General features: G+C 36.8%; 2 protein-coding genes across 5 annotated transcripts in view; both read right to left on the bottom strand.

The window, feature by feature from the left end:
* The window catches only part of LOC124639549 (squamous cell carcinoma antigen recognized by T-cells 3-like), a 29,932-nt gene extending 29,677 nt beyond the window's left edge, over nt 1-255 (bottom strand). For 2 of the 4 annotated variants that reach the window (XM_047176971.1, XM_047176970.1), the window contains exon 1: nt 26-254. In XM_047176971.1, the coding sequence (XP_047032927.1) occupies nt 26-145 (120 nt within the window). In that variant the 5' untranslated portion in view covers nt 146-254. Of the gene's footprint in view, nt 1-25 lie in introns of all 4 variants that reach the window. The other 2 variants (XM_047176972.1, XM_047176973.1) reach the window with 2 other exon arrangements.
* Nucleotides 256-2,907: 2,652 nt separating this feature from the next.
* On the bottom strand, nt 2,908-18,343 carry LOC124639560 (septin-1). The gene is made up of 11 exons (XM_047176988.1): nt 18,150-18,343; nt 16,715-16,907; nt 15,325-15,455; nt 13,291-13,418; nt 12,857-12,974; nt 12,527-12,613; nt 9,936-10,096; nt 8,769-8,870; nt 5,832-5,925; nt 5,277-5,393; nt 2,908-4,612 (listed from the first exon to the last, which is right to left on the bottom strand). Exons 1-10 carry the CDS (start codon nt 18,174-18,176, stop codon nt 5,295-5,297), a joined length of 1,140 nt encoding a protein of 379 aa, XP_047032944.1. The 5' UTR covers nt 18,177-18,343; the 3' UTR covers nt 2,908-4,612; nt 5,277-5,294.
* Between the last annotated feature and the right edge of the window lie 408 nt (nt 18,344-18,751).

Below are 18,751 nucleotides of genomic sequence, written 5' to 3'. Positions count from 1 at the left end.
TAATGTGCCAAATGTTGGATCGTACGGGCGTGCATACATCTGAGTCGTCAGAGTCTGCTCCGTCATTCTCCTCCTCTTCCACTACCACCTCAATTTCATTCTCTTCTTCCGATTCATTTCTAACTTCGTCCTCAACTATAGCCATTGCTCACTAAAAAACTATAAACACACTGGTTTTGTTCGCCTGCTGTTTGATAACAAATTCCGCAAATGATTATGGCGGACGAAAGCATTTGCTTGTCAATTTTCATAGAGAGATGTCATGCTCAGACGTTCAAGGTGCTAGTGTTGTCAATTCACATAAAATCGACTTACTAAACCAAAACACATACGTTTTTTAAAAAAATGATTGCTCTTATGTATTTTACTTTCTTAGGCGATTATCACACTGCCCCGCATGATGCAGCGTAGTGCGTGGATGCGTTTTTTTCCGTTGTATGGAAATATCTCCGTTTGTATGGAAAACACGCATAGTCCAACACACTGAAAATGCATCCACGCGCGTTCATGCGGATCACGCACATACATGCGGAGAAACACGCACCCCCGCGCGTAGGTGCGGGGCGAGATGCAAGGTATGGCACACTGAATCCCGCAATGCCGCGCGTGATTTTGAATGGGCGTGACGTGTATATTTGAAAATGGAACTCGCTGTGCGTGAATTTACAAAACGCACCTACGCGCGTGAGTGCGTGAAAAACCCGCACGATGATGCAGATCTGCACTCCCGCAGGGACGCGCGTGGGTGCGTCGACACGCAAGATGCAGCGTGATGCGGGGCAGTGTGAAGATCACCTTATTAGATAAAGACGAAATACAGCAGATTGGTAAGAGCAAAACTCCGTCAGTCAATACACAAATTCAGACCTGCGAACGGTAACTAATATAGAGCAATTAATTGAACAACGGCAAGGTAATGCAATTTATATTTTTTGTTGATATGTAAATACTAAATATTACCGATTATACTTCTAGATTAATTGTAAAAAAGTTCATAATTCATAAACTAGCGCGTCAAAGTCGTCAACTACTGAAAATCATAGAAAAAATAATGACTTTATGCGAGATGATGCACTTTGAAATCTTCTAATAGTTATAGAGATAGATCTACACACATCAAAAGTGTCTAGGGATCAACATATATTTTTGCAATAACTTTTCTCCTGATTGATATTAATTAAAATTTTCTTTAAGGATTCATCAAATAAAGTGTTTTCGTTTGTCACAGTAACGATAAACCAAGTCACCTTTGCACTAATAAAGAAATTTGCCATTTTCCTAATAAAGGGATTTTTGACATTTGAAACACTAACACAAAAGTTCGAAAAAAAAGACTGAAATAACAGTTTTCTTTAAAAGTTTATTGGGTAACTTAAACAATTAATAATCCGTGTTTCTACCGCGAACACTAACAACACAAGAACATCGGTTTGGCATACTCAAAATGAGTTCATCCAAATCACGATGTGGAATGGCCGCCCATGTTCGTTGCAACAACAAAAAAAGGTCTTCTTGCGACTGGATACCCTCCATATTCGGCAGAGCTCTTCTCTGTAGCATATCCCATGCATGCTCAATCGGGTTCAAGTCTGGCGACTGAGCAGGCCAGGGCAGGACATTGATGTTAGCTGCCGCGAGAGTCTGTCTTACAACTCTTGCGGTGTGCGGTCGTGCATTATCATGCATTAACTGAAATAAGGGACCGATTTGCACTTGTAGAGGAACGATGACGTCTGATACAATCGTCTCAGCATAAATTTGAGCGTTGAGGTTGCTTCTGATCCAAATCAACTCAGTTCTTCCGCCGATCCAAATACCCGCCCATACCATGATGGTTCCACCACTATAAGGATGGACTTCCTGGCAGGATTTTAATCGCTGTTGGCGTCCAGGGGTTCTCCAGTGTCGTATACGTCTTGTATCCGGTCTCATACCAAAACGAGACTCATCAGAAAAGCACACGAAACGCCATTGTTCTTCTGCCCAATTTCTGTGTTCAAGAGCCCATTGATATCGAATCCTACGATTGTGCATTGCTATAGGTGGTACCCGTAGCGGTCTTCGGGAATGAAGGTTCACTTCATGCAAGCGGTTTCTGACTGTTTGGTCGCTAATTAAGTTCCCTGAAGAGTGATGAAGCCTCACGGCTAACATCATGGCGGTTATTGTTGGAGCTCTTCGAGTTAAGATTTGAATGTATCGGTCTTGTCTCCGTGTGGTGCAGCGATACCGTCCTCCATGGCGCTCAGCTACGGTACCAGTGCTTCGGTAACGTGTCCAAAGTCGACTGATAACACTCTGACTTGTATTCAGAGCTAAAGCCACAGTACGTTGCCGGGAACCAGCTTCTATCATTCCCACGGCTCTGAGCATTTCTTCCCTGCTTAAATGACGTCGCCGCTCCATAATAACGTTGGTTTTAATCAGTAGTAGGGAAACAGTAGCACTAATAATGTCTTCAATGCGTTGTATGTGTTTATAGGGAAAATATTGACAGCTGATTTTCATCTTTTACTCGAATTTGATTCACAGTTCCTGATTCAAATTATGAAATGCACCAAAAAGGATCCATATAAATTTATAAAATCATAAATTTATTACAAAGCCACATCTCAATCTCAAGAAATCCGCATAAAAATGCTTGATCCCTAGACACTTTTGATGTGTGTATATTGGCGAAATAAATCTGAATAGACATAATCCTCATAATTCAATCATTTCTTAAGGTCTATCACAGTTTGAGAGTAGGCAGCATAAATCCATCGAAATTGGAGGGATGTGGTCTGTGAGGTGGTGGAGATACGCGATGTTCATGACCCTACGTACACCTAAGTCCACCTTTCGTCTCCCGCCGCAACTGCTGCTGGTAAAGAAGAATGCGAGAAGGTAAGAAAAAAAAGACACAAATTGGTATGATTCGTTTATATTTACTATAAAAATATGATTACATAGAGGTTTCTTTTACACAAAAATTACATGGGTTCCTAGATAATAATGCACAATCAGGAAAATCAGAGACTTTAAAAATTAGATAATTTTAAAATAATATTTCGAAACTTTGGCACCAATTTAAGTTCTATGATTTATTTGATTAATTATTATTCGATTCTTTAATTAGTTTACAATAGTGGATAGATTCAGTGATATACAATTAAAGTACAAAATAAATGCACCAACATCGGAATAAATTCTAAATACACGAGATACTAAGAATTTTAAGTACCTACTCAAGTTAGAATTTGAAAATTCAATTCAATTAGACTTTCCAAAGAGCATTTTCAGCCTTCTATTCGATACAATCATTCCACAAATCCTTACAAGTAATAATATATTTTCATGCAATTACCTAGTAGGAAACTATTCTAATCTCCTAATATTAAAGAGTAAATTGACAATACAAAAAAATGGAATACTCAAATAAAATATAATGTCAGTCATCAAAGTAAAAATAATACTTTAGTCATGTGAGAAAAATGCATCGACAGGATAAATTCACGATAAGAAAAACTCGCAGATCCAATCTTAGTAGTTCATATAAAACCAGATAATTAAAATAGATGTATTTGTAGTTAAGGTGGTTCGGTAGACACAATACTGAAATAAACGAGATTTACTTAGATTAAGTTGTGTTACAGAACAGAATGGCACAGAAAAATAATAATAAATGCATGTCAGATCATCGTGAGGCCACATTTTACAACCTAATGTTACATATTTGACATGGGGCTTTATTATAGGCAAAGACCAAAGTCTGATCCTTTGTAGGCCTTTATTATTATTATAAAATTAGCCTACCAAATATTTTATGTCATATCGTGCATTTTATATTCGAAATATTTCCGCCTCAAATCAATCAATATAGTTAACCTGAACGCATCTATAAACGTGAGTGAGATTCTGCAAAGTATTTTACCTGCATTTGCAGACGACAAATATTCGACTAATTATTCGTATTTATTTCGCGGTAGAATAATAAACTTTCACAATTTCTATTTTCATAAAAAGTTCTTAATGAGGAATCACTGTGTAAATATTGCATTCTTATAACTATAGAGAGATAAAACATTCTATTGTCTATAGATATGGATATACCTATAATAATATCGTCCTATAAAATAATAAAAAGAAATAGTATTTGAGTAATCAAAATAATACTTAACTCTGTAATGTTCACAAAAATACATTGCTACGACCTTTATGAGTATTGCACTTAACTATTGTACACTAATTTTACTATAACTGACGGAATTTCTAGGAGACCTCACATGGGTTTATAATTAACCTAAGGACAATTTCGTACTGAAGCCTATGTAATACATTCGAATTACTACGGCTTTAGTAGGAATTGTCCGGATAGTTAATAGGGCAACACTCATTACTAGTGACGGGAACTGCAACTACGACTAAACTAATTCTATTTAGGCGATTTTCTAACAACAATGTCAACAGATCTAATACGATTGAACTGGTATCGTGCGATATATTTGTATGAACGTTACAGGACGTACGACAATTACATTTAGCTGGAAGTAACACAGTAGGGGATGGCGCGAAGTATCGAGTTGACGACGTCGCACGTTGCCGGCAGCTGGACAGCCGTACTAATGTCCAACTGTGGAATCAGAACGTCATATTTATGTTTTATAAAGATACAGAAATACATACACATTGTTATTAAGGTATGATCCAAAAATCATCGGATTGTTTTATAACGCTAAAGTTTCCATCCATATATAGTATTTAAACCTGCTCAGCATGCATGCCTTTTATTAGAAATTCAAACACAAGTAACATTTAGTCATAGACTTTAAAGTTTAAGTAATACGTGTAGAAAAACCATCAATAATCTGACTATTGCTCTAGGTTCTTAGTTACGTAATTTTCGCGGAAATTTACTTTAAAGTGGGAAAATCGTAGGTACCAAACGAATATAGATTTTACCTAGAAAACATCTCAAGGAAACCGGGACTATAAAGTCTGAAATCACAAACCCGCAAGCATGGTGATTAACGCTCAATCCTTCTCCGTGTGAGAGGTCTGGTGGAAGCCTGTGCCCAGCAGTAGGACGATAAAAAGGTGGCATCTACGTATTACAGCCAGTTTCTTCATCAAAAGTAAAAGCCAAAGTAAAAGTTTAGTAATGGTCAAATTCGTTTTTTCAAGGCTAAAGTAACAGCAAAACTAATAGATAAAATGATTTTGACTGCTACTTTTACTTTATGACATTACTTTCTTTTACTTTTGATAAAGAAACTGGCTGTTAGTGACTACTATACCTGTGCCGAGTGCAAGCACTATGCGGTGGTAGTGGTGCTGGTACCGCTTGCAGCCTGCAAGTTCATCTGACGCTGCATCTGCTCCAGCATCTCTTGCATACGACGCAGCTCCGCCTCCTGTGAGCATTGGAGTGTAAGGTTGTATTTTTGGGACATTTTGATAAAGTGTGAGAAGATTTGACTTTAATAGAACAGTAAATAGAACAAAATATTTTTAAATTTATACTGGAATATATGTACTGATAAAACACAGAACCCCACTTGTGCGTTTGCTATACGATTTTGTACGGCAAACCATTTCGTAGTAACCATACCTGTAGGGGCTTGTACTAGCAATGTGTTAAACTATTGTTACTATCTTGTCGTGTTATTAGACTGTAAGCCTTCCTAGAATAAATAAATACATATTTCTATACCAGTAATGGTAGTGTATGTGAAATAATATTTAATGTAAAAGCTCAATGTACCATATTATATGTACTTAGAAATAAACGATATTACATTCTAAAGGTGAAATATTGAAAGTAACGTAATCATTTCAGTATGATGGCTTACCTTCTCACGCAGAGCTCGCTCGCGGTCGCTCGGGTCTTCCGATCCGTTGGTCATTCCGTTAGAGTCAGCCTCGCTCAGACCGCTCTCCGTCGACCTAAATATAGTTTATTACAACTATAGATATTACAACTTGAATCTTATTTAACTAAATCAAAATTTATAGTTTTGTCTTTACAAAGAAATTGCTATATTCCAAATAATTTTCACCAATATCTTTTGCGAAAATATCAAATTCCACGGAACAGATTTCCATTTCGTTTTCACCATATAAAAGACTCATGGAGAAGGTTCAAGGTCGGAAGGTTCAATTTGTACGAATATTTTCTTCCATATTACTAGGTAGACCATATTTGCTCAGGCGAGAAACGTAGCCTAACATGGGTAGCCTCGAGACCACTTTAACTCAATTAACAGTTGAATTAATACATGAAAACAACAACAACTTTATATAGCTACTAAAGTAAAGTGTCGAGTCGAGAAGGGTAACGTATACTACGCGACGGAGCCAGCGAACTACAGACAAGTTAAGTAAAATCATATTTATCACTATAACGATGACGCAAACCATTAATTTTTTCACGGGTACAGATGACGTGAATTTCGATGAATTTCTGGTCCAATTTAAACTAATTGCCGCAATTAATAAATGGGCGGAGAATGATCTCGCACTAATATTAGGTGCATATTTGCAAGGGCCTGCATTGTCCTTCTTTAAAAATCTATACACAGAAGGCATTGCTTTCAAGACTATTTGTGACAAAATAAAGGAAGAATTTCCATCCATAACTAATTACGTGGAGAAATTCTATAGTTCTCGGCAAAATAAAGACGAGGACCTTATAATGTTTTATTATCGATTAAACGATTTGAGTATGAAGGCCCAAATAAATGACGAAAGTATTTTCATCAAGACATATCTAAAGGGGCTGACAAACGAAAATTTACAAAAGCTGGGAACGCGTGTATATAATTCGAAGGCAGAGTTGAGAATGACATTAATACAAATAAAAGAATTATTTGGTCAAGATCAGAAATCGTCAATAAATTTGCCCATCCAACCCCCGCGAGGGATTTTGTCAAAAGTTAGATTTGAACACCCCTTCGAAATTACGAGATCACCATCCACATCGACACCGAGGGCACAGAGTCCAACACCATCACCATCAACCTCGACACCCCGACCAATGGAACCACGAAATACGGAAACATTTCATACGCCTAGATACAACTTGAGACCTAGATTTAGGTTTACAAATACGAACAGCAATAACGCTCGGTTCTTTTCTAGCCCAAGAAGTCGTGATGATAACCCAAACTACCAAGGACGCAGACATTAGAAAAAGTTTCTAACTACGTTACAGTACCTACTATACATCTTAACTAGTCTATACTTATATAATAAAAAATGGCTCCGAAACTACTAAACCGATTTGCGAAATTATTTCACTGTCGGGAAGCTACACTATTCCCGGATGACATCCCTCCTAATCGCTACTAATATTATAAATGCGAAAGTAATTACTGTCTGTCTGTCTGTCTATCTGTCTGTTACGCTGTCACGTCTAAACCACTGAACTGATTTTAATAAAATTTGGTACGGAGATAGAGTTGACCTTAAGAAAGAACATAGGATAGTTTTTATCCCGGACTTTTGAAGAGTTCTCTTGGAAACGTGATATAACCGAACTCCACGCGGGCGAAGCCGCGGGCGAAGCCGCGGGCGGAAGCTTGTAGGCTATATTTAGTCCAGGTTCGGGAAAAAGTTTCTTCGATACGCAGGTGAAACCGAGAGAAACAGTTACATGACAATTGCAAGCAACAATGATTCAATTATAATCGTTCGCGTGATAATAAGGTTCACTTTCTAATGCATGACTCTTATGAGTAAAAGTTATTCGATCAAGCATATTATTTGTTAGCATAAAATGCACAAAAAATAGAGAGATTTGTAGAAGACGTGCTGATGTTAAGAAATCTAATTATCATCATTGACTAGCCTTTCCCCAACTATGTTGGGGTCGGCTTTCAGTCTAACCAGATGTAGTTGAGTACCATTGTTACCTATCTGACCTCCTTAACCCGTTGCCCGGGAATGTTAAGAATTCTTACCGTCTTACCACAAAAACTTTTTACGTCAGTTTAAGACTTGTCTAAAAAAATGTCAAATTATGACGTTGATATATGGTTCATTTTGGAGCCACATTTTTTTTAGACAAGTGTAAAACAGTGGTTAAAGTTTTTGTAGTAAGGCCATTATTGTTTTACTTTATTTACAATTCTTTCGCAATTTCTTTTACAATTATTTCGTGGGAGTCTATTTGTGACCTAGGATGGATTTCTATAACTGTATTCGTTGATTTACCTTTAACTCTCAACGAAACGTTTCAATACGAACCAATCTTTCATTAAAAAAATATATATTCTATTATTCTGAACCTCAACCCAAAAACATCGATTTTAAAGAATAATTCTCGACAAGCTATTTGTCGACACGAAACATTGCAAGAGTCACTGTGCAAAAACCAATTTGGGGTACCTATCAGTGAGCAGTATGTAATATTGTGAGAAAAATACTATGTATGCTTATAGGTTCTCATATAACCCTTTACTTAACTAACACTTTTTTATACATCCTGTCATACAAAATGAGCCTTATTTCACAGATACACGCAGACGGCTGAAGTGGACAGTGTTTTTTTTTGTGTAAATATTTTGTATTGTATAGCTGTAACTTAATTAAAATTAAATTGTAATAGGCAGCTGTGTTGCTAGGAAGTTTGTTCTTCTTCTTTCCGCTTCTTCTTCCCAGTCATAACACTAGGAAGTGGTGAAAGGGGGTGTCCTTTTGTAATTTTTGACGTAAAAAGTGCAAAAAAACTAGCCCCGTTTCAATAAACGTTTTTAACTTTTGATCCGTTACTGGTACAAAATACTTACGTGTGTCGCTTGGGCACCTGTCCGCTGCGCGCGAGTCGCTCCGACCTGTAGTTCTCATAGTGCACCTCTTGCGTCACTTCCTGCAGGTCTTGCATGTGGGTGCTGTAATATACAGGTCGGTAAGCAAAACTAGCATTATAAAGCCGAACCGTCTTATTATAAACTAGCTTTAGCAGCTTTTGTACTAGGTTTTAAACCACCGTCCCGAAGAAAGTTAGTGGACTAAACCTATTACTAAAGCGGGTATTTCTTAAAACCACGTTTTATAAAAAAGTGGGAAGAGTTTGTTCGTTTTTTTTTGGACATCAAAAAGATTTATAGTTGACTGCCAAGAAATGCGAAATGCGTTATTTTAAATCCAATTTAAGAACGAAAAAATAGCCAATTGGTCCTCCTTTTTAACAATTACTTAAAATTCCGGGACTTTCAAGTCATAAAGCGTGTTCACGCCAGCGGATTGTGCGCTGTAAAATGACAGTAATCGCATAAAAATTCCGATCTCTAGTAGTGAGCAATGGTGAATCACTTCTAAAACGTTTGGTAACAGAGTTCGGGAATTAAGTGTAGTGAATCACTGTACTAATGGATAAAACGTTATCAGTGTATGTAGAGGTTCTGAGAAATGAAGTAAATCTGTTACGGAAACTTTCATTTTTAACTACTTGCGACCATATTTAATGATGGCGTAGACTGGCTGCTTAATTTGGAGATATACATGAAAAAGGTTGCGCGTAGATGTGCCAATAAAAATACATTTAGCCTCATTATATGTATACTTCTAAAACCCCAACCTAATATGAACGTCTAAAAGACCAATAGCTATTTAGAATCAAGATACATATTTAAAAAGTCTACATGAATAAGCTTCTTCTTATTATATTTATTTATTTATATTATCATAAGAGATCTGATACCAATAAGCTACAGGTACATATATCTGTTTTTACAAATAATAAAACGTTTCATCGCTATGACCGATCTCTTCCATACAACAATTTTGACGTACGAAAAGAGCTGTTTTGCAGCCAAGTTTGAATAAATGATTTTTGTTTTTGAAAAACATTTGTACATAAAACACAGATATGACATTCAAATAATTAAACTCTAGTAGTTTACATAAGATAGAAGAATAAAGGAGAAACAAGAAAGAAAGAATATCATACTCACATAAGCATAGTCCTGAGCTTAATAAAATCGCAGTGCTCCGGGTTCTCGACTTCAACCACGCCCCACGGGTACAGGCGGCCGCGGACTCGGCGCCCGCGCACCTCCAGTTGTTGGCCCGCGCCGCACACCGCAAATGGCACGGCCGCTTTCAATTGACGCACCTAGAACGTTCTCGAATGTTCTAGAAACATCTCGAACTTCATCTCCCATGTTGGGGTCGACTTCCAGCCTAACCGGATGCAGCCAAGTACCAGTGTTTTACAAGGAGCGACTGCCCTGTCTGACCTACTCAACCCAGTTACCCGGGCCACCCAATACCCCTTGGTGACTGGTGTCAGATTTACTGGCTACTGACTACGACTGCCTAGGATGTTCAATGAAGATCTCGAACTTGCTAACCTCTTATATCTGTTATTGTGGGAACGTTAAGAAAAAATTACAACCTCAGAAAGGACAATGCCAGGGTCTGGGCTCATAGTTTGCCCAGCAATGGGAGTAGTTCCAGGGGGCTCCTTAGTGCACTCTGAATACGTAATGCAAATATTTTTGAAATCGCTCCCTGGGGTCCCGAGGAAAACCGGTTCAAATATTCTCCATGAAGAGTCACTTTACAAGGCCTGAGCCATTTGCCCAGTAGTAGGATTGGTTGGAATAGGTTCTTTAATTCACTCTTAACAAGAAATCAAAATATCTTTGAAATTGGTATCAGGGGTCCCGAGAAATTAATCTGATAAGACTTTTCTGCCAAATAAGTCTTACTCATATGTATATTGTCAATCTCAATGCTCAGGATCTCGCTGTCAGGATTCAGTACTGGAAAATGTTGGAATGAGTTATTTTTTTTACTGTGATTTTCAAATAGATTCTAAAAGCGTTGGATTCTAATAAGAACTGACAATGATTTTCTGAAAAAAAGGCAATTACCGCAATATTTTTGAATTTACGGTTTAAATCTACAAGGCGCCTGCGCTATGAGCTATCTTCTAGAAAAATCTTATCAAGACGAATAAAATAAGCTCGAACATGAGGTAGTTAGTAGATACCGTTGAGGAGTTCCCTCGTCTCTCTGTCGTCTCCATTGTCAGGTCAGATCTTAACCTTTACAGTTTTGTGGTGTCTGAGACATATACCCGAATGACAAGGTTTTACTCCATATGTGTCTACAATTTTCGAGAGTCGCTCCCGATTTTTTTATTAAGGCCCCAGTACACGTTGGCCCAAGTGCGGCCAATACACGCCATCACCAATGTGTACACGGGGTATTGGTGCAGGTTGGCGGACATTTGCCAAGGTTGGCGCGCATTCGGCGAATTGTCGGTTTTTTGGGCACACATCAAAGGAATCGTGGCCCAGCTTGGCGTGTGGTGTTTACACATTCGGCCAATGTTTGGTTCGTCACCGGCCGCTGAGGATAGTATATACTTTTGTATTGCGTGTAAAAATAAATATAGTAGTAAATATAGTAGTGTAGTATAATATAAATATAGTAATATAGGTAAATATAGTAGTGTAGTATACAAATAAATAGCCGCAGCCTTAGTCACTTCGACGTCCATCGCAAGTGGTTTGCCAGGCAGCAATGAGCCATGCGGCAATGTGTAAACACCATTTGATCGTGGCCTACATTTGTGCATTGCACAGCTTGGCCCAACACAGGCCAACGTGTACTGGGGCCTTTAGAGATTCCATCACCAGACCCTGGGCCGGATGACAAAGGGACCATTGAGGAAGTAAGCCCTTTCAAACAATAAAATAATTGTTGAAATCAGTTGGTAAATGACGGAGTTATGCACGTACAAACGTAAAAAGAGTACAAATGAATTAAGAACCTCCTCCATTTTTGGAAGTCGGTTAAAAAAAGTTGTCGTGTACAATACCTCGTATTTGTCAATGAATATAATTCATTTCAATTAAGGTAATAAAAGTGGAATAGTTAAGAGTTCGTAAGCTTATTTTATGTAATTTTGAATAAGAGTCAAACCAGTTTTTCTCAGGACTCCCGGGATATATTTCGAAATGCTTTGGTCTCGGACCTAATATAAGCCTATGGAACATAATACACTACGCAGTTACTGTGAGCAACACTTGAGCCCAACTTCCATACAAAGAATAGCATTGTCCTTTACTCTCAACCCAGTTAGGGTAAATCTGGGCGACACGATACAATCTTAATAAGACACAAAGTCAAAGGTTTTTATTTTATACTAGCTGGTGCCCGCGACTTCGTCTGCGCAGGTTTAGTATTTCGAACAATATGTTTACAAATTGTAGCCTATGTGTTATTCTGATGTATAAGCTATATTATTGTAAAGTTTCATTAAAATCCATTCAGTAGTTTTTGCGTGAAAGAGTAACAAACATCCATACATCCATACATACAAACTTTCGCGTTTATAATATTAGTAGGATACTCTTATTCTTCTTAAACGTCAATAGCTCGGTGTACGGTTCCAAGGAGTGGGTCTTATGGAGAAGAACCGACATGAAACTCCATAGACAATCTTTTCAAAACAGAAGTGTTTACAATATTTGAGTTACACTATATTATTATGTTGACTCGTATTAAAGCAAGAATAAAAAAGTAATCAAACCTGTTCCTTGTAATCCTCGTCTTCGTCGCTGTCACAATCAGGAAGGGGGTAGATCTTGATTCCTTCGCGCTCAATTTCTTCCATAACCTTATGTAAAAAAACGATTCTTGTATAGATCAGAAAAGCTCACAAATATAGTTCGGAATTATTGGCACATTGTTTTTTGGCTATGTGTTTATATGTTGCTATGTATGTGTACGATCCTCACGTTGCTAAGTCAATTTAAGATCCAACCACATAAAGAGGCGAAAATGCAGTAAATACTTCTTCGATCTACAAAAAAGTTGGAACGAAAGAGTATTTAGTTAAATGAGGCAGTTTCCGACTTACCCTGGTCTTCAACCTCTGCACCTCTTTCTTAGTGAGACAGTCGGCCTTCGCGATGACTGGCACGATGTTCACTTTGTTATGCAGTTGCTTCATAAACTCAATATCCAGAGGTTTTAGCCTAGCATCAAGAAAACAAGCAATATTTTATTCAAAGTTCCTGTTAATGTGCATCGTAAGAAAGCTTAAATATTTTTAAGATAATATACCTACATGTAAGAAGATATAAAAATAAACATTGAAGCCAAAAATATGAGAAAGCACAGTACCTAAATTAAAAAGGGCTAGAGTACTAAAATAAAAATAATAAGCATAACATGACTTTATGCCTTTCTAAAATAAAGCTCAAAATAACCCAATATCATTTTTGTTTTTGTAAGAACTTGGAAAACATGATAGCAATTAAAAAGCCAATGAAAAAAAAAAACAATGATTACCCATGTCCAAACGGCGATATGAAGTAAAAGCAGCAATGTATGCGGTTATCGACAATATTACGTCGGTTTAAGCCGCTCTCGTCTCGCAGAAACCGCTCAAATTGTTCGTCGATGTATTGAATTATCGACTGTAAACAAACAAACGTTTTTCACATCACTACGTCACAAATTTTTCGCCTAATTGTGCGTTTTCTGGGTAGTGACGGACACTGAGTTCCTTTCATAAGAGATACAGTGATTATTTCTTTGTTTGTGGTAGATTTTTCTTAGTGATGCAGATTTTAGGCGCACTCTAGCTGGGGCCCGATTCTCCTAAGTGAATAATGTCAAAATTGAATAGAAAGTGAATCGCAATAGCAGTTTTGACCTTATCGGGCATTCTGCTATTAATATAAGACCAGTCGTATTCCAACGACATTCGTTACGTTTGCGATTGGTCTGTTATTTTGGTGATTTTGGTCTATACGGTTGTTTGCTCTAGAATCATATTACCATCGTAAATCATTTGCAAACAAAAATTTGAATTATTAAATCAAAATCAAAAGTCATTTATTCAAACTTGGCTGCAAAACAGCACTTTTCGAACGTCAAAAAAATAAATTTACAAAAGACAGCCCCCAAAACGCCCACCCTTCACCGCTTCCTATGTGTTTTTGCTGGGAAGAAGTGGCGCAACAAACTCCCCAGCAACACATGTCTGTCTGTTAGGTTAGAAGAACCTTAAACATTGTTTGATATGTACATTTGTATACAATTTAATTTGTATATTACAATAGAGGACAATACAGTAAAAATAATTTATACACCACATGCTAGCTAGCACTCACCCTACATACCTTAACTAACTCAAGCATTGAATATGTTTGATGAACAGAAAATTATAGCCTCCAATTATTTACACTTAATAGAATATCAGGGAGTGCCCACCTACATGTGCTATTCTTTTGTAAACTAGTAAATTAGACCGCTCAGTCAGTATTAAATGACAGGAAAGGATAAAAACGTTTATTTAAAAGAAAAAAAAATAGCGGAATGCCACATACGCTTCAATCTTGATTGAGTCGTGATTGGATCTCAGTCGAATGTGAATCGTATGTAGCTTAAGTAAAATTAGGAGAATCGGGCCCCTGAACTGCAGCGATAGTATCCTTGACCTACAGAGTGCAGAGCGCGGTCAATCCACTGCGGCATACATGCTATTTAGGTCGCATGCTAGTCTAGAAGTCACTATATGGCATCGACATCGTTCTAGTTTATTTCTATGCTATACTTATTCTCGTTAACAGTATATTCTACCTAGTACGGCAAATCCAAGTCTGGTTTAACTTTAGACATGCTCCATTGAGCATTGGTGTAGTCACGAGATTGGCTTTTAATTTACACTGCATTTGATAAAACAAAGTCTGTCTTTCTGTTCGCGATAAACTCATTAACAGATAGATAAGAGTGATTCTGGTTCATAAGATGATCCCGGGGCTGCTAGACTGAGTTGAGAATTACATTATCCCTACTAATATTATAAATGCGAAAGTAACTCTGTCTGTCTGTCTGTTACGCTTTCACGTCTAAACCACTGATTTTAATAAAATTTGGTACAGAGATAGAGTTGACCTTGAAAAAGAACATAGGATAGTTTTTATCCCGGATTTTTGAAGAGTTTTCTTCGAAATGCGATATTACCGAACTCGACGCGGGCGAAGCTTTAAAGGAAGCTAGTAGTTTACATAATTCACATCACAGAATAAGACTAAATAATTATACAAGTAAATATACCTAAAGGTAAATTTAATTAACATCGACCTCTTTAGCGTACAAACATGACTCTTATCCAGAACGGAAAAAACAAACTCATAGATAACAGGAGTAAGTGCTTGCCGTCGTACCACGAAAACTTTTAAACGTCTGTTGAACACTTGCCTAAAACAATTACAGATTATGACGTTGAAATATATCCGTTTTGCAGCCACAATTTTTTTAAGACAAGTGTTCAACAGATGTTTAAACTTAAGTAAGGCTGTTAGATTTTAAACTTACCCGGAAACAATCAGTGTTATCAATAGCGTCTCCGTAGCCTGGGGTATCGACCACGGTGAGGCGGAGCTTGACGCCGCGCTCCTCGATCTCCACCGTCGACGCGTCCAACTTAACCGTCTGGTTGGTCTTCTCTGGAATTGTTATATTGCTGTAGCTTTTACTTATAATTACTGCATAGAAGGGTGCAGTCACATTGAAAACTAGGCTGTTTAACTGTAGGAAGTCTTAAAAAAAATATTTTACACATTAGCTTTCGCCCGCGGTTTCACCCGTGTCCTGTAGCCGGATGGTGACAAAAACTAATCTAACTAAATCCTAAAACCTTCTACCGGGTCTAAGTTACCTCCCCTCTAATTTTCAGCTAAATCGGTCAAGCTGTTTTCATGTTATGTCGTGACAACGGAAAGCGGGTTTCATTTTTATATATATAGATTAGGTTCCAAGCGGTAAGTGAGTCAGGCAGTAATATCGTTATAAAACGGAAGAGTTTGTGAGTCTCTCACATTGTTGGGGGTAATCTCAGAATCGATTAAAAAAAATATCTTGCCAATAGAAAGCTACGCTAGATTTTTTAATTTTACTCCATTACCATAACTCCATCCAGCTGTTGGAAAATCTTACCATCATCATCTTTTGGTTGTTTCCAAAGCACCAACAATAATATATCTGTTATAACAGGTAAATAAACCAGAGTACGGAATTAACAAGAAGTATTTCCTTATATACTAGTGTTTGGTTGTAAATTCATTAACTAATAATAGTATTAAGCAATGAACCAATGTCACCATTATGATGAATGCATATAAAAGACAATATTTTCTTTGAAAGAAACTAGAAATAAAAAATATTAATCTATACTAATATTATAAAGCTGAAGAGTTTGTTTGTTTGTTTGTTTGAACGCGCTAATCTCAGGAACTACTAGTCGGATTTGAAAATTTCTTTCAGTGTTAGATAGCCCATTTATCGAGGAAGGCTATAGGCTACTTTTTATCCCGGTACGGGAAGTAGTTCCCACGGGATGCGGGAGAAACCGCTTGCAGAAGTAAGTGACAAAATATACAGAAAGAAAAAAAGAAAGAGAATATAAATGCGTTCTGCCTCTTATCATGTTATGACTAGTGTTGAACTTATTTAGATGAATTTTGATTTTATGTGTAAATTGAACCCTAAGCGTTGGCATGTGCACTATGTACAGAGTACACTTACAAGCCTAATGATCTATCTATGTACTATCTGGTTTGGACTGACAATGATTATTTATACTACTACTGAACTAACAATTCTGAGTTCACGTATACGACTCTGCAATCTTGGGCCCTGGAAATGATTTCATATAACTTACTTTCATTTGGCTCTCATGGTAACTACACAGATGAAGAAAACTTACCAATAGCATCAGGTATAACACGTTCAGGATAAAGATCAGTCAGAAACAGGGAGTTGACAAGAGTAGACTTGCCAAGGCCACTCTCACCGACCACCATCAGAGTGAACTCAAAACCTTTCTTCACAGATTTGCGGTGCACCTGGTTGGGGAGGTTTGCAAACCCAACATACCCAGGCGTTTCCAGGTTTGAGAACTGAAACAAATTAGAACATTAATACTGGGTTAAATTGGAAATTACAATACTGTTTATTTGAGTATGTAATTGCTCATTTGATGTATATTTCAGTATTTGATGATTCATCCAAAAGTAGAAATTCTTTGTTCCTAAACTTTGATTGTTGCAGTCACTAGTTGCCAACTAGGCACAAAGTTATTTAACTGTGCATATACACAGCAGTTAACTTTTAAGGGTTATTTTTATAGTTTCTTGTTACTATTATTTTATACCTGCTACTATTTTAACCTCTATTATTTTATATTTTCCACCAAATGTACATTATGGAATGCAATAAATGATATGATATAAAAATATATTTGTTTGTTAGTCTTACTAAAAACTCCAGAATGGCTGGACCGATTTAGCTTATTTTTGTTGTAAAATGTTTGTAGAGGTCCAGGGAAGGTTTAAACGATAAAATTTTTAATATATGGATGCATGTTTACATGAACTGTAATCATTACATTTCAAGCTTAGTTCGGTTTAAGGATGATTCAATGGTTGCATTAAATTTTACATAATTTTACATTACTGTTAAATCTGTAAAGATCATACAATGTAAGAAGAATTGCACAGAAGAGTTTATTCTTTGTAATATAATGAATATCATTGGCCTACATTGTCAATACTATTTGTGCTCCAAAATTAGTTTTTGAGGGAGGAGCTAAAGTATTTGAAAGTATTGGAGATATGGTTCTATGATTATCCACATTACAACAAATTATATAACTAGTACCTACCTATTTAATGAATTGCAGTAAGTTTTTTGAATTGTTTCAGAGGTCATTGAACTTTATAAGTACAACCATAAGTAGTAGCGGTTTATTTTCATTCTATAACATGTCTAACAAGATAGGATCGTACATCTAAAGAGTACATAGCCACACATTATACTACAAATAGCTGCACCTGATAAGCACAGGATGCCACACAAATATCAACATTCGTTACATCGATAGGCACATTTACGTACAAAACGCTGTTTGACACATTCACCGACTCACAATTTAAATATTCAGTTAGCATACTTGCCGACACACTTTCGCGACACAAATATCCATACCGAAACCTTTAACATTACAACGACAGCAATACGGAATAATTTAGCTGTCTCAAACAATGTTTCAAAATGTAAGTTTTGCTGGCATTTCTTAAAAACAAACAACAAAATAAAAAACTCATCGTCTCCACAATAGAAGATTGAAATAAAAAACTTACGTTCTTGTTAGCTGTTTCACTGGACATTATGAGGTTTTCAGTGTTTGAAATCGTCAAATTCTTCTTTCGCACTGTTCTGGTATCTTAATTACTGTGTATATTTTATTTTAGAGATGGAAATGCGGATGAAAAAACTGAATGTGTCATACCTTCCACCCCAACATTTGCTCAAATTGACAACTTTAATAAACTACATAACCATGACATTGACATTACTTGACGCTAGTGCATCAAAAACCAAAGACAATACTAAACTGACATCGAGCTTAGAATTATAAGGAGACGCCGTGTTGTTATTGACATATCTATAGTTATATAAATATGGGCGAAATATGAAACAAACTATGCAACATAGTTCTCTCTCACTCTTTCTAAGCAGATAATTATATTTGAAAACAGGGACAACAATATTTTTGTGGTTGCGTGAAATGGTGACATTTATTTTTGATATCCTCCTGTTTGTAGGTGCGTGCCATATCTGGTACATATGTCATGGTAGTTGTGCTGTCAAATAGGTGCTCTTCGTGACTTATTTTTGCTATTTTATAGAAAATCACTCGTGTTTACTTTTAAGACTTTACTATTTCAATAGTGAATTTATC

This window comes from Helicoverpa zea, chromosome 19, assembly GCF_022581195.2.
Source record: "Helicoverpa zea isolate HzStark_Cry1AcR chromosome 19, ilHelZeax1.1, whole genome shotgun sequence".
Classification (NCBI taxonomy): domain Eukaryota; kingdom Metazoa; phylum Arthropoda; class Insecta; order Lepidoptera; family Noctuidae; genus Helicoverpa; species Helicoverpa zea.
Note: the sequence above shows the minus strand (reverse complement) of the source record. Positions and strands in the feature narration are given on the sequence as shown.

What these genes read in the sequence shown, in the direction of transcription:
- LOC124639560 (XM_047176988.1), bottom strand. Translation starts at nt 18,176, where the DNA reads ATGTCCAGTGAAACAGCTAACAAGAAC. An exon ending in ATAACACTGATTGTTTCCGG is followed by an intron (nt 13,419 to 15,324) that starts GTAAGTTTAAAA and finishes GTTTGTTTACAG; the next exon opens with TCGATAATTCAATACATCGA. An exon ending in CAGGTGCCCAAGCGACACAC is followed by an intron (nt 5,926 to 8,768) that starts GTAAGTATTTTG and finishes AACTATATTTAG; the next exon opens with GTCGACGGAGAGCGGTCTGA.